Genomic DNA, 14,822 nt, shown 5'->3' on the forward strand with positions numbered 1-14,822 from the left:
ATTTCAGCACTAGCTAGCGATCTTGCTAACCTTGTCTAGCTATCTCATGTTATGTTGTTGCATTTTCTTTTACTACTACACCATCTTAAAAAGATTAGCCAGCTGGCTTTATAGCTGGTTCTGGAGTTGGATTTGTCATAATCATTCATTTAGGTAAAACTTCGCCACAGATGGAAACCACTGGACTATCTTTGACTTTGTCAACTATTGTTATCTCCACATTTGTGTAGTCTTCCATGAATGGCAGCCGCAAATCTGCCAGAAGAAAAGGTTTGAAAGAATACGATGAAGCTCCGGTAATATGTATAACTATTGAAATGCGAAATTCTAATGGACACGGTACAACCCTTGGTAGGTAAGCTGCTGGCAGGCTTTGGCTGCGGTACAGCAAAGCCAAATCAGGAAGTGCTCATGGTTCTCACATGGGAAGTGAAATGATAGGCTACAATGATTTGCTTCAAGATCATGCACGCCGCAGATGACATGTATATTTGGAGCGTGTAGTGAGGCAAAACTCTAGTGGTCAAAACCATTCATCTTGGGGCGACGGGTGGGAGCGGATTTGCAAAATGTTATCATATCACACAATTATACCATTTTATAAAGTGGTCAGATATGTGTATTTTTAATACAGACTAGCTCAAAAATAAGTGAAAATTGACAAATTATCCAATGGATTATGATAATTTTATGTTAAAAATAGTGGAGGTTAAAAAACAGACGTTTCCAGACCCTATTCTAATTTGCTTCATGGCTCAGGCGGCCAAGCAGACACAAGGATGTTTGGCTCATCTCAGTTGCAAAGAGGATTAATTTTGTAGCTGTTTCTGATGAATTAACAATGCCATGCTGGTTGGTGGGTGGTAACTTTCAATTAAAACCAAGCCCTGAAATGAAACTTAGGTTGAAAATAATTTGTGTGTCATATCGTAGGAAAAGATACCGCATTCACATGGATATGTTACTTCAAGCCCAAATATATCATACTTATTGCCTTAAATCGTTGTGCAACATCATGGGTATGCTTTGGCCATCGTCTTTCAGCTAGATTTGCGTTTAAATAAAATCATTCAATACAAAATTCACTGTTAAGTGTTCAGTTCACAGAATATTAACACATTGTTTTCATCACAATATAAATATGTGCAATTGTGTTCATTGTTTCGGCAAGCAGTAAATACTACTGCACCAAATGATAGTGTCATACCATGTACAATATACGGAAAGATCTAGTCAGTGGGGACCGTCTAATTGTGATGATTTTTTACAATATTGCGGACATGCAGAGATGCAGAGAATGAAGTTGAGTTCTAAGTCATTTTGGGTTACTCTTAAGTCATCATCTTCAACATTGTGGCCTTCCATTGTGGCCTGACCATCCTACCAATCCTTGACTTTGGCGATGTCATTTACAAAATAGCCTCCAATACCCTACTCAACAAATTGGATGCAGTCTATCGCAGTGCAATCCGTTTTGTCACCAAAGCCCCATATACTACCCACCATTGCGACCTGTACGCTCTCGTTGGCTGACCCTCGCTTCATACTCGTCGCCAAACCCACTGGCTCCATGTCATCTACAAGACCCTGCTAGGTAAAGTCCCCCCTTATCTCAGCTCGCTGGTCACCATAGCATCTCCCACCTGTAGCACACGCTCCAGCAGGTATATCTCTCTAGTCACCCCCAAAACCAATTCTTTCTTTGGCCGCCTCTCCTTCCAGTTCTCTGCTGCCAATGACTGGAACGAACTACAAAAATCTCTGAAACTGGAAACACTTATCTCCCTCACTAACTTTAAGCACCAATTGTCAGAGCAGCTCACAGTTTACTGCACCTGTACATAGCCCACCTATAATTTAGCCCAAACAACTACCTCTTTCCCAACTGTATTTAATTAATTCATTTATTTTGCTCCTTTGCACCCCATTATTTTTATTTCTACTTTGCACATTCTTCCATTGCAAAACTACCATTCCAGTGTTTTACTTGCTATATTGTATTTACTTTGCCACCATGGCCTTTTTTGCCTTTACCTCCCTTCTCACCTCATTTGCTCACATTGTATATAGACTTGTTTATACTGTATTATTGACTGTATGTTTGTTTTACTCCATGTGTAACTCTGTGTTGTTGTATCTGTCGAACTGCTTTGCTTTATCTTGGCCAGGTCGCAATTGTAAATGAGAACTTGTTCTCAACTTGCCTACCTGGTTAAATAAAGGTAAAATAAAATAAATAAATAGAGCTTTGCTTTGATGTTAATTGAGGCGTATCAGTTGTTTTCCTCCATTGTATTCACCTTTCCTTATTTCTATTGGGGATAGTGCTTCTGTGCACCAATGGAAAGTCTACAAAACAATAAGCAAACCAGCCTTTGGAATTGGATTGTGATGATACCATGAATGAATCCTGCACACACTATGCTTTTTTTCATATTTTCTTTTGTCAGGAAAAATATTTGATTTGATGTGTATGAAATTAATTCATAGGGGAGATGCCTTGGAGAGAAAAATATTGATAAATTGTCAAGATTTAGACAGACACAGGGCAGTGTTTCTCCAATCACAATGCCTCCAAACACAATAACATCTTCTTTATTCACTGTAATTGTACCTCAGGGGGCCATTTCTTCTCTTGGAACCAAAACAATGCATTTCACATACCTGCATTTCATGCCATACCTTCCATCCTCTACATATCCCTGTCATTTGTCTTTCCTTTCACAAGAGACACCTCAGTCTGTATTGTTACACACACATACACTCACATGCACATACACGCACACATACAGAGCCATGATCAGCGGTGAGGACACACACACACACACACACACACACACTTTTTAAGAGCAGAAAGCATTGGCATTTTTTAAATAATGGCTGTCTGGTGAATAGACAGGAAGCTACATTTAAATTTTGCTCCATCATCTGGACAGCTGTTTGGAATCAGTTTATACCCTCCCATCCCTTTCCCCATCCCAAGGGTCTCGGGAGAAAACTTGTCATGACTGGATGCTTTGTGCACAACCAATGGGCACATCTGAGGACAAATCCATCCACCCTTTTAGAGCAGGTACTGACTATATGACGTGTAGCTGCACAGTGCAAATACTGAAAACAGGGTTTTGAAATTGGGGTGTGGACACAAATACACATTGAGTGATGTGAATGTTAGCTACATAAAATATACTGCTTTATGCGCCAAATTATATTAAAACTTTACACCAAGGATTTAATAACAAAATTATATTATAGAATGTTGTGTGTGCTGAAATTGCACGTCATGTTTACAATACCGCGTTGGTAATAAGGCATTATTTGTTCGACCGAATGGGAAAACGTCTGTGTGATTATTTGAAATAAGAGCAGGATAAAAATGTTTAAAAATATATTTGATACAGATGTTATTATTAACATCATGGCATACATATCGGTGAATGCTGTGACATATGAAATACGAGTGATGGTGTAATCAATGTGTAATAACTACGTAAAAAAAGAATGAACGTGTTAAATTATTATGTGACTTGCAGTCATATTCCGGCCCTGATTGGTCAACAAGCTTATTTGACCCGCAAAGACCCACAATTATCTCTATGCTTATTTTCGAATGACGTCACGATGTCGTTTGTTTACAGTTGTTAGGGTTACACTTCCACAACAGAATAATAAATAGTGGTAGCTACGTTTAGCTAGAAGCAAGCTAGCTAGCTACATCAACTATCTTGGTTTCACAAGATAAATTAGCGATTTCACACTACTAACTAAGTGCATTGTAATGCAAATATAATGACTGCATTGGACACTTCTGTTGAACAAAAATCTATTGGAAAATGTTTGCTGTATAACTGGGTAGAGGAGGTGAGTTTTTTTATCGGCAAAAGTTGTCTCAATATGAAAGCTGGTAGTGGTGTGTGTGTGTCTGCGTGTGTGAGAGCGAGAGATGTAAGTTAGCGGTAGGCCTACATGTATAGCTAAGTTCAGGTATATGAGGGCTCGCATGTTCTCCCTCCTGTTTTCTCAGTTAGCTATGAGTGCCATCCTTAATAGGTCATTAGTACAAGTCACTCCTTTAACTAATTAAAAATGATTGAAAACAACAATATGTTGTCACACATGGCACAGCTTTTTATTAGTCTTTGGAATTACATTCATTCAGCGGGCCACTGCCGTCCTTGACAATGAGAGGCCCAGAGCGCACATCCACAAAAATGGACATAAAGGGATTCTCACTATGGATCTGTCATCCAAAGTTCAAGGTGTCACCACAGTGAATGCTGCTTTCACCCCTCCCAAGGGTCACGGGGTGAGACAAAGAGGTAGGTACAGAATAAGAACATTGAACACCAATAAACATACCTACATCCAGCCGACCTTGAATAGATTTTTCCTGGAATGAGTTTTAGATTCAGTGGATGCCACGCAACATTCAAACATACTGTAACCTTACTACTGTGCAAACTGTTCATAAGCATACTGTTATGCTGTCTCACTGGCTGTCTTGATTAAAATTCACTCAAGCATTTTAGAGTTCGGTATGTGTTTTGCCCATGTTTTATTTGTTTTATTTGTTAAGGCCTCAGAGGAGAACTTTTGGAAAATGATCTGCTCAAGAAAATAAGGTAGGCCTAATTGACCAAAGTTTCATTTCATAACAGTTATCATAATGTGAACAACACATTCAAACTTGAAACATATATATATATTACTCGAGACGTGACACAACACTGTTCAATCAATGCCTTGAGCGGAACTGGTAGGAGGAAAGTGATGTAATTTACAAGTCTTGGTTAGTTTTACAGTTCTATGAACACTTTGTGCTTTTTCATTTGACTTCATTATCTGATTTTACATTTATGTGCAGTGTAATGTGGTTCATAGAATGTGTCCACAACAATGTGGTTAACATCCCCAACAAGCGATTTTAACAAAGGGAGGTAAGACGGTTAAAACGGGTTGTTGGAGGGGAGAGAGTCTCAACTCATATTCACTGACTTATGCCGTACAAAACCGCACAGTCACAAAACTGAGCTAGATTTTGACTGAATGCTCAAAGGCTCTAACTAGTTTATTATGACAAAAAATAACATCAATTTAAATAAGTAGCGTTAGTCATAGAACCTTTAATAGTGGTTTGGAGAGTGTTGCTTTGCTTTTCCATGGCAATAGTCTGCTGTAGGGAACCAGTAAGAGTAAATGTCAACATATCAACACTCCTTGGAAGCTGCTCAACGTGAGAATTTCATTTGGATCTGTGGACACAAGTTATTTTTTTTATTTTTTTTTAACTAGGCAAGTCAGTTAAGAACAAATTATTATTTTCAATGACGACCTAGGAACAGTGGGTTCAGGGGCAGAACGACAGATTTGTACCTTGTCAGCTCAGGGATTTGAACTTGCAACCTTTCGGTTACTAGTCCAAAGCTCTAACCACTAGGCTACCCTGCCGCCCCATGAAGAGATGAAGAGATGGGACAGGGAGTTTACACCACAAATAAGTATGTTATGACAACCTGTATGAATAATGAGGAATAACAGTGGAACAATGTTATTTTGATTCATATGGTAATGAATGTATTATTATGCATATTCATACGCTAATCATGTAAGCCTAAGAATAAATAGCCTTTATCACTGCATAGACCTTACACACAGCAATGCAGCTACTGATAGATTTAAAAATAGTCATCTAAAGTTCAGCAATGTGAAAATGTGAGAAAACAATGTCAAAGTAGCAGAGACAGATAAGGCTATTGCTGTAGGTTCTCATGCTGATATGGCCCTCCTCCTCTATCCCACAGTGAGCAGACACATGCAGAATTGAACCCTGAGCCTCCCAAAACAGAGTTCTGCTCCACTACCAAAGAGGACTACAAAGTTGAAGGCTTTCTGCCTTCCCTGCCTTCACCACAAAAGGTCTTCTAAATCAAGTATATTCTATGAACATGATTACAACATTTCGCTCTTTGTGAGACACCTTGTTTTGGGACCTTTTATCATTTTCCTGTCTTTCAAATATAAAAATGACGCCAGCATTATTCAACTCATACTTGAACAGAATGTTCATTTCTAATGCATTCTTGGTTTGCTGTGATTAGGAGCATGACTACAAAAGCGATCAGGCAATTACCTTTTGGAGTGAGAATCATCATCAGATACAGGTTGGTCTGATTATTACATTACTCCCCCATTTGCATAACCCTCTCTACATTATCGTAAATGGAGAGAGCACCATGTTTTCACTATTACTGGATGGCTGCTTAGCATTATAGTCAACACTAGACAAAATGCCGTTGTTACATTTTATAATCTTTATTATTTTCAATTATTAAGTCAGCTTTTGTGTGGTGTGTCATTTACTCTGCTATAGTACAGTGTCTGTGGCGTTAGTGGTCTGTCTGTGTGGTGTGTCATTTACTCTGCTATAGTACAGTGTCTGTGGCGTTTAGTGGTCTGTCTGTGTGGTGTGTCATTTACTCTGCTATAGTACAGTGTCTGTGGCGTTTAGTGGTCTGTCTGTGTGGTGTGTCATTTACTCTGCTATAGTACAGTGTCTGTGGCGTTTAGTGGTCTGTCTGTGTGGTGTGTCATTTACTCTGCTATAGTACAGTGTCTGTGGCGTTTAGTGGTCTGTCTGTGTGGTGTGTCATTTACTCTGCTATAGTACAGTGTCTGTGGCGTTTAGTGGTCTGTCTGTGTGGTGTGTCATTTACTCTGCTATAGTACAGTGTCTGTGGCGTTAGTGGTCTGTCTGTGTGGTGTGTCATTTACTCTGCTATAGTACAGTGTCTGTGGCGTTAGTGGTCTGTCTGTGTGGTGTGTCATTTACTCTGCTATAGTACAGTGTCTGTGGCGTTTAGTGGTCTGTCTGTGTGGTGTGTCATTTACTCTGCTATAGTACAGTGTCTGTGGCGTTAGTGGTCTGTCTGTGTGGTGTGTCATTTACTCTGCTATAGTACAGTGTCTGTGGCGTTAGTGGTCTGTCTGTGTGGTGTGTCATTTACTCTGCTATAGTACAGTGTCTGTGGCGTTAGTGGTCTGTCTGTGTGGTGTGTCATTTACTCTGCTATAGTACAGTGTCTGTGGCGTTAGTGGTCTGTCTGTGTTTGTGAAGCATTTGTTGCTTGGCTATTCCACTTACAAAATTGAATAGAATAAATTGCTGGAAGAGACCTCCCACATACCCACAACTCAGTAAAACATTACACGAGTGTGTAAAGAAAGCAATTCTTTTCAGAAGCATTTTATTTACCCTATCAAGGTTAGAGGACCCATAGCCTTATATTCTTAAGTATCCTTAGGTTTGTACTCTTTGGGACTCACTCCTAACATTATATTATATCATTATATAGTATTTATATTAATATAGTATTCATATTATATTAATCTCTACTGGACAATCTGGTTTTTATTTTCTCAATTAAACCATCATTATTGTTGGACATCTGGCCCTTGAGTTTTAGTAATTGATGGCTGTTGATATGTAAGATATTAACAAATGAAAATGATTTAGCATATGTTTGTAATTTTGGTGTCATATTTGATGGCTATTTACAAGCCTCCATTTTGAATGTGGTCTCAAAGTGCCCTTCAATAAGACATCTTATTAAATTCTGCCAATAGACTTTAAAGAGCACAGCTGGTACAGGGTACTGTCGATTTCCGAATGAAATGATACATCTCGCCTCCCGGGTTGCGCAGTGGTTAAGGGCGCTGTACTGTAGCGCCGGCTGCGCCACTAGAGACTCTGGGTTCGCGCCCAGGCTCTGTCGTATCCCGGTCGCGGCCTACGCACAATTGGCCTAGAATCGTCCGGGTTAGGGAAGAAATCCTTGTCTCATCAAGCAATAGGTTGGGTTGTGTATCGGAGGACGCATGACTTTCAACCTTCGTCTCTCCCGAGCCTGTACGGGAGTTGTAGCGATGAGACAAGATAGTAGCTACTAAACAATTGGACACCACGAAATTGGGGAGAAAAAGGGGTACAATTTAAGAAAGAAATGATACACTTTTTAACTCAGTTAATTTAAGCCTTAAATGAGCAGCTACTGTAATAATAGCATACCTAGCATACCTTCACTGTAGTCTGATAATACTCTACAGTCTACACAAAAACCTTTTTAAACAACAGCAAGTACCATGTTCTGCCGTCTCAGGGTGTAACAGCGGTGAGAACCAGGGATACCCCATTCAAGAAGAATGCCACCTTCAGCACACCTATCAGTGAACACATGGATGACAAGCCTATTCTGTACACACCGGAGAATTAAGCTGTTACTCATGTGCGCATTGGACACAGTGGTATTAAATTATTGTTCCATAATATTGTGTATGAATATTGCTCTGTTTATCATTTCAATTAGGTCTAGTCTCTGCACTGTATATGAATTGCGTAAGTACTGCACAAATGATTTAACACAAGCAGACAGATGAATGGTTTTGAATTGTAACTTTATCTCAGGGTCATTGTCTCCTTGCAGAATTACAGTTGTTGTTTTTCTATTCATACCAGAGCTTTGTATTAAGAATATTCTCTCTGTTTGTTCATGCTTTTATTTTTGTTTGTAGGTTATTTTCTCCTATGGTCTTTTTCTCAAACCTTTGCAACTTGTAATTACCACAATTGAGCAGTGCTGAACAACAGAAAGCCACATGTTCCACTTTCCTCTGTGCTGGGCAAAAATGGATCTGGCTATTGTCCTTGGACAAATGGCAAGAAAACCATTTGTTTTCTGAGATGAGGAAAGTGTTTTTCCAACGTTAGAAAGAGAGGCACACAGAAGCCTCCTCCGCCTTACAGATGTCAGAAATATTGATGTTCATATTGATGTTCATGCAGCCTCCTTACTTTAGAGAGCATGGCTCCGATTCAGATTTGTGTTCTGTCAATCAAGAGACATGTCTACATTGTGTTCCTCTCTCCTCTTGCTTTCAGCAGAGATTATGAGGAGGTAGCTATGGCAACAAGTAATTTTAGACTACATTTATGCAAATTATCCCCCAAAACATTTCCTTACCTCATGGGATTAGAGGGGGAAACAATTGATGTCTGAAACAGATGCCATTTAGCTACTTCCAGCCAAGTTTAATTCAAATTAACTGTGAAAAAGTAAATATTTCCTTGAATAAATTTGGCTACTAATTTTCTTCCATGATTCAATTAAATTAATAATGTATGTTTTGATCTATCCATAACTGTGTATTTGTTTAAGTTGATATAAAATGTATTACAATACTTCATTCTCTGTATTTCCCTGTGAAGGGAGCACTGCTCTGAGTTATTAAAATGGATGTAGTGCTTTTGTCAGAGGAGACAAATGTTGAACCATCTTATGAACTATGTGCTTGTGATACAGTAGGCCTACATACCTGCAGTAGAAATTCCTTCAATGCATTTCCCCGTCAAAAGTTCCCTTCTTGGTTGTTGTTGTCTCTCCTCCCAAATTGTATCAAAAATGCTAATGGCGTTCTTCACCCTCCCTTCAACTCTCTTCAAAAGATAAAACCAGGAGCCTTTGATGACTCAACAATTACTCAAATTCATCCTTCATTCTTCTACTGAATTCTACAGTATCATTTAATTTCATTTAAACATCTGTATGCACACACATGTACAGATTTGGATACTGTACACTCCCTGAAGGGGAGACAAAAGTGATGAGAGACTTATGTGACACCATAATTGTGCATGTTCTCCCACTTAAAAAGATGAGAGAGGCCTGTAATTTTCATCATAGGTACACTTCAACTATGACAGACAAAATGAGAAGAAAAAAAATCGAGAAAATCACATTGTAGGATTTTTTATGAATTTATTTACAAATTATGGTGGAAAATAAGTATTTGGTCACCTACAAACAAGCAAGATTTCTGGCTCTCACAGACCTGTAACTTCTTCTTTAAAAGGCTCCTCTGTCCTCCACTCGTTACCTGTATTAATGGCACCTGTTTGAACTTGTTATCAGTATAAAAGACACCTGTCCACAACCTCAAACAGTCACACTCCAAACTCCACTATGGCCAAGACCAAAGAGCTGTCAAAGGACACCAGAAACAAAATTGTAGACCTGCACCAGGCTGGGAAGACTGAATCTGCAATAGGTAAGCAGCTTGGTTTACAGAAAACGTTTGACCTCTGTCATTGCCAACAAAGGGTATATAACAAAGTATTGAGATAAACTTTTGTTATTGACCAAATACATATTTTCCACCATAATTTGCAAATAAATTCATAAAAATTCCTACAATGTGATTTTCTGGATTTCTTTTCCTAATTTTGTCGGTCATAGTTGAAGTGTACCTATGATGAAAATTACAGGCCTCTCTCATATGTATATACTGTACTCGATACCATCTACTGCATCTTGCCTATGCCGCTCTGTACCATCACTCATTCATATATCTTTATGTACATATTCTTTATCCCTCTTTACACTTGTGTGTATAAGGTAGTAGTTTTGGAATTGTTAGCTAGATTACTCGTTGGTTATTACTGCACTGTCAGAACTAGAAGCACAAGCATTTCGCTACACTCGCATTAACATCTGCTAACCATGTGTATGTGACAAATAAAAATGTGATTTGATTTGATTTGACTAAATACTTTTTTGCCCCACTGTACTTGGTTGATAAGGGCCCGATTCAGACTTGTATGTATGCTACAGACAGAAATTGGCATATCACATTATTGACAGAATCCCGTGGCGCTTGTGGGGGTCGTAGAGCAAAACAGAACACCACCGTGTTTTTGAGAGTCTCATCTCTTCATAGAGTGGTCACATTAGTTTGGACGCTACAGATGTTTCTGTGAGAAGACTGATTTTTTGGGATGTCTCATGACCTGACAAACATCGCTGTAGCTCGGCCACCTTCCACCGCCGATGCGGAAGGCTGACATGGGGCGGATTGAGACGCAGCCCATGCAAATATCTCTAACTTAAACAGACAGATTTTGATGGGGATTTTTTTTATTATGTTACTTAGATTGATGCACAGATTAATTTGGGATTAATCTGTCTACTTCCCTTAATCTACACTGATTGAAGTGGATTTAAGAAGTGACCATAAGGGATCATGGCCTTCACCTGGATTCACCTGGTCAGTCTGTCATGTAAATGTTCCTAATGTTTTGTACACTATTTTTTGATTCATCATGAAAGTTGCAATATTCAATTGTTCAATCCATTAAATATTGTAAAGAGGGAAAAGTGTACAATAGGGGTTGACCAGTAGTCCTATAAATCTACCCTAATAATCCTCACTAAGCATGAAACTGATGACAACGGTTCAGTCTTCATGGACCGTGTGCAGGCTCCAGGTTTAAACTCAATATGGTCTGCATTCCATAATGATTCAAATAGGTTACATGTGACAAATTATAGCACAACTTGTAATATTCTAGCCTAACATGATCCACTATTGCTAGCGATCCCCAGAAACAACCACGGGAACGTGACAGAAAGTAATGTAAACTAACGATGAAATGGAATGATGCAAAATGGAATGAAACTAACACTAACATGACAGTTCTACATTTATGGTGGTATAACTGACGAGGGTTACCGATAGTGGCTAATATTTAACATGATATAAACTGACAAAAAATACAGTGAAAAGTCCAGGCATATAATTAAACCATTCTTGAAATCATAAATCAACTCTGTGGGTTTGGCGCTATAGGGTCATTTGCGCATGGCTACAGGGTGGCAGGTAGCCTAGTGGTTAGAGCGTTGGGCCAGTAACCGAAAGGTTGCTAGATAAAATCCCCGAGCTGACAAGGTAAAAATCTGTCGTTCTGCTCCTGAACAAGGCAGTTAACCCACTGTTCCTAGGTCGTCATTGTAAATAAGAATTTGTTCTTAACTGACTTGCCTAGTTAAATAAATAAACATGATCACTTAATTACGGAATTCCCCCTTAGTTAATTGGAGCAGAGATGAAGAGACACATGCCATGTCACAGCAGCTAATGACTGGTGATGTGTCGTTGCAACTGAACACAACTGCATCCTGCACAACCTGATAATGACTGTTATTGTACAGTACAGTCAGTTTCTTCTCACTCTGCATCTCTTTTTTCTCTGTCTGTTCACACCTGAATTTTGCAAACAGTTCATTATAGTCACTACCTGTGCGGTTTGACAACATTGCCATGTGAAAAGGCAAGATATTTTTGTCAATGGTGCATATGGTGGTGTTCTAACATTTAATTGAAGGTTTCTGATACTGGCAGATGCAATGCAAATACTAGGCTACAGATGATTGTATCGTGGGACTTTAGTTAAATAAAAGAAAGAAAACATTTAAAGCTACTTAGCTTTGCATAACTTCTGTCATTCATGTGTGAAATGCAATAGCCACTGTTGGTTTAGGAACCTATTAAAGTGATACTGTAATGGACTAAAAAGGACAAAGCAGGGAACAACGCTGTAATTAGAATTTAGGATGTCTTAAGGTACCGCAGCAATTTCAACAGAAGGGCCATTCAAGATTCCCAACAGGTTTTGCTGACTAACTTACATTTTCACTCCTAAAAAGAGAAACATTTCAAACAATAAATAAAGCAGATTCTCTAACATTTTTAGAGAACGTCATAAGGACACTAAATTCTGTCCAAGTTACATCAGGGGAATATGGCCCAGTTATTAAAGCGGGTCCGGTTCCACGAGAGGGCAAAAGGGGACTTAGCCCCCTCAGTTGAAACTTGTGTCCCTTCAGTTTTAGTTGTATGTCCTTATAAAAAAATAGCATAAAAGTTCAAATGATTGAGTGACAGGTTTGCGCGAAATCTGTACCTCTGCTGCGCTGTATCAGCACCATGGACAGAGCGCTCCACGGAGTGTGTTTGTGTGTAGGGGGGGGGGGGGGGGGGGGCATGGAAAGCCACCGGGTGGTTAGGTATGACTCCTTTGGATTTCAATAAAAAGCCGCCAAATATAGATTGTGTTATGCCTTTATTGATCTGATATTTTGTCTATAGGCCTATAGTAGGCCTACCGCTGTTTTGTTCTCTTCGCATTCATTCTTTCGCATTCCCAGTTGTGTTATTATTCAAAGCCCCATTTTTTTGCATGAATAACTAGGCTACTACTTTCAGCATTTAGTTTGCATTATTTTGGTTAGACATATGTGTGTAGGGCTGCATTCACATAAGGTAATTTACCTTTTACAAACAGCATATCTATCTTGTAGCCTATATTCATTACCAAAGTGGCATTGCTTTAGTGTGTAGGGTGCTGTCTATTGGTATTGATACAGCGCAGCTGAGATGGGCTACAGATTTCGCGCCAACCTGTCACTTCAAAAGCACTCAATGGTCTCGGAGTCTCAGCCTTTGAACTGTATGTTTATTGTGATAGAAGCAGAATTTTAAATAATTCCAATGCAAGAACCACCAAAAATGTTGCTCCCTCACCGATTTCAACTGCCCCCTTAGTCACTTTCTCCTGGCACCGGGTCTGTATAAAAGTTAAGACGTACGGTCAGACACATAAATAGTGAGCTGGTTACAAGAAATGTCCCCCTTTTACCGGCAATGATGATATTTCAAAATGTTCATGTTTTGTAAAAATCGGATTTACTAAATCATGAAATGTTTTTATCAAAAGCACATTAATGCAGTGCACCGACTCACACACGACTATGAAAACACACAGGGTTGAACATAAATAATATTATCTGAACAATGTATGAAACACAGTTGTATTGTACTCAGTTTATTGAACAAAATATCTTACAATATCTTGGAAATACATATATCATCTTGTACTCTATAACACCACTGTGGAACTCGGACCTCTGCATTGACATCTATTACACTGTGCGCCCGTCCGTTATGAACGCTGTATGGAAATATTAATACAGAATTGACTTCCAAACACATGATATAAATCTAAATATAGAAAGTACTCAATCTCAGGACAGAAAGATTCTCCATACAAAACATCTTACAATTGTTGGGGCAGTAACCGTACACAGGTATTATAAACATACCATTAAACATCTCTTCTTTTCCAAAAAGGTCTAATTCAGTAAATATTGTTGTTCCGCTTTTGGGGAAGGAATCACCTTTAGGCCTTATTCTAGAACAAATAAAGCATTGGCTGACTGTGCCACTGTGTAGCCTCTGTGGTTGGCTCCACTGTGGGTACACGCTGTCAGCAGGCCTCTCAGATAACGCACACATCAGTCTTCTCCCCTTCAAGCCAATAGGTTCGCATTTTGCCTTTGCCCTGGAAAAACACATAAATCAATAGGCTCATCAATGGAGAGGAGTGGGAGTGATAGATACACCAAAGGGCTTCTCTTTCTTAAAGGGTGACCCTGGCATTAGCTGGGCCTGTTAAAACGAATCTGGCATCCCTAGAGAGAGTACGCTACACTTCATAACCAGACTTTATGGTTTTCTTCCATTTCAACAGAAGAGTACAGACATCTTTTTTTATGACACTCGTACTCTGAGAGATCCAGACCTGCAATCTACTGAAATGCACTGCATATAATAAACAGAATGGGAATCACAAGACCACATTTCACTATAGCTGACCCTGTAAAACAACAGATTTCACTGCACCTATCTGGTGTATGTGACAAAACACTTTTGTATTCTTCATTTATGTTTCTATCATATTCATTTATCAGACAATATTGAATACATGAAGCCATTACAGATAATGCTGACAACAACACATGCATTATTCATTGTGGCCTTACCTTCATTTCTACCTCCCCTCTTTCTTGGAGTTCAAAATAGCCAAACTCATCCAGCACTTCTTTGGTTGCTGAGGACAGGTGGATCCTCAAGGCTGTGAAACACATCAATAG

At 39.1% G+C, this 14,822-nt stretch overlaps 2 protein-coding genes across 3 annotated transcripts in view; one reads left to right on the plus strand and one right to left on the minus strand.

Moving 5' to 3' along the window:
• Positions 1-3,661: 3,661 nt before the first annotated feature.
• spag8 (sperm associated antigen 8) lies at positions 3,662-10,590 on the plus strand. Its single transcript, XM_029651601.2, has 6 exons — positions 3,662-3,861; positions 4,160-4,319; positions 4,577-4,622; positions 5,802-5,916; positions 6,099-6,161; positions 8,157-10,590. Exons 1-6 carry the CDS (start codon positions 3,790-3,792, stop codon positions 8,268-8,270), a joined length of 570 nt encoding a protein of 189 aa, XP_029507461.1. The 5' UTR covers positions 3,662-3,789; the 3' UTR covers positions 8,271-10,590.
• Positions 10,591-13,688: 3,098 nt separating this feature from the next.
• The window catches only part of LOC115122400 (atrial natriuretic peptide receptor 2-like), a 62,533-nt gene continuing 61,399 nt past the window's right edge, over positions 13,689-14,822 (minus strand). For both annotated transcript variants that reach the window (XM_029651610.2, XM_029651615.1), the window contains exons 21-22: positions 14,712-14,803; positions 13,689-14,230 (exon numbers count right to left, since the gene is read on the minus strand). In XM_029651610.2, the coding sequence (XP_029507470.1) occupies positions 14,168-14,230; positions 14,712-14,803 (155 nt within the window). In that variant the 3' untranslated portion in view covers positions 13,689-14,167. The remainder of the gene's footprint in view (positions 14,231-14,711; positions 14,804-14,822) is intronic.

The sequence above is a fragment of the Oncorhynchus nerka genome, linkage group LG4 (assembly GCF_034236695.1).
Source record: "Oncorhynchus nerka isolate Pitt River linkage group LG4, Oner_Uvic_2.0, whole genome shotgun sequence".
NCBI lineage: Eukaryota > Metazoa > Chordata > Actinopteri > Salmoniformes > Salmonidae > Oncorhynchus > Oncorhynchus nerka.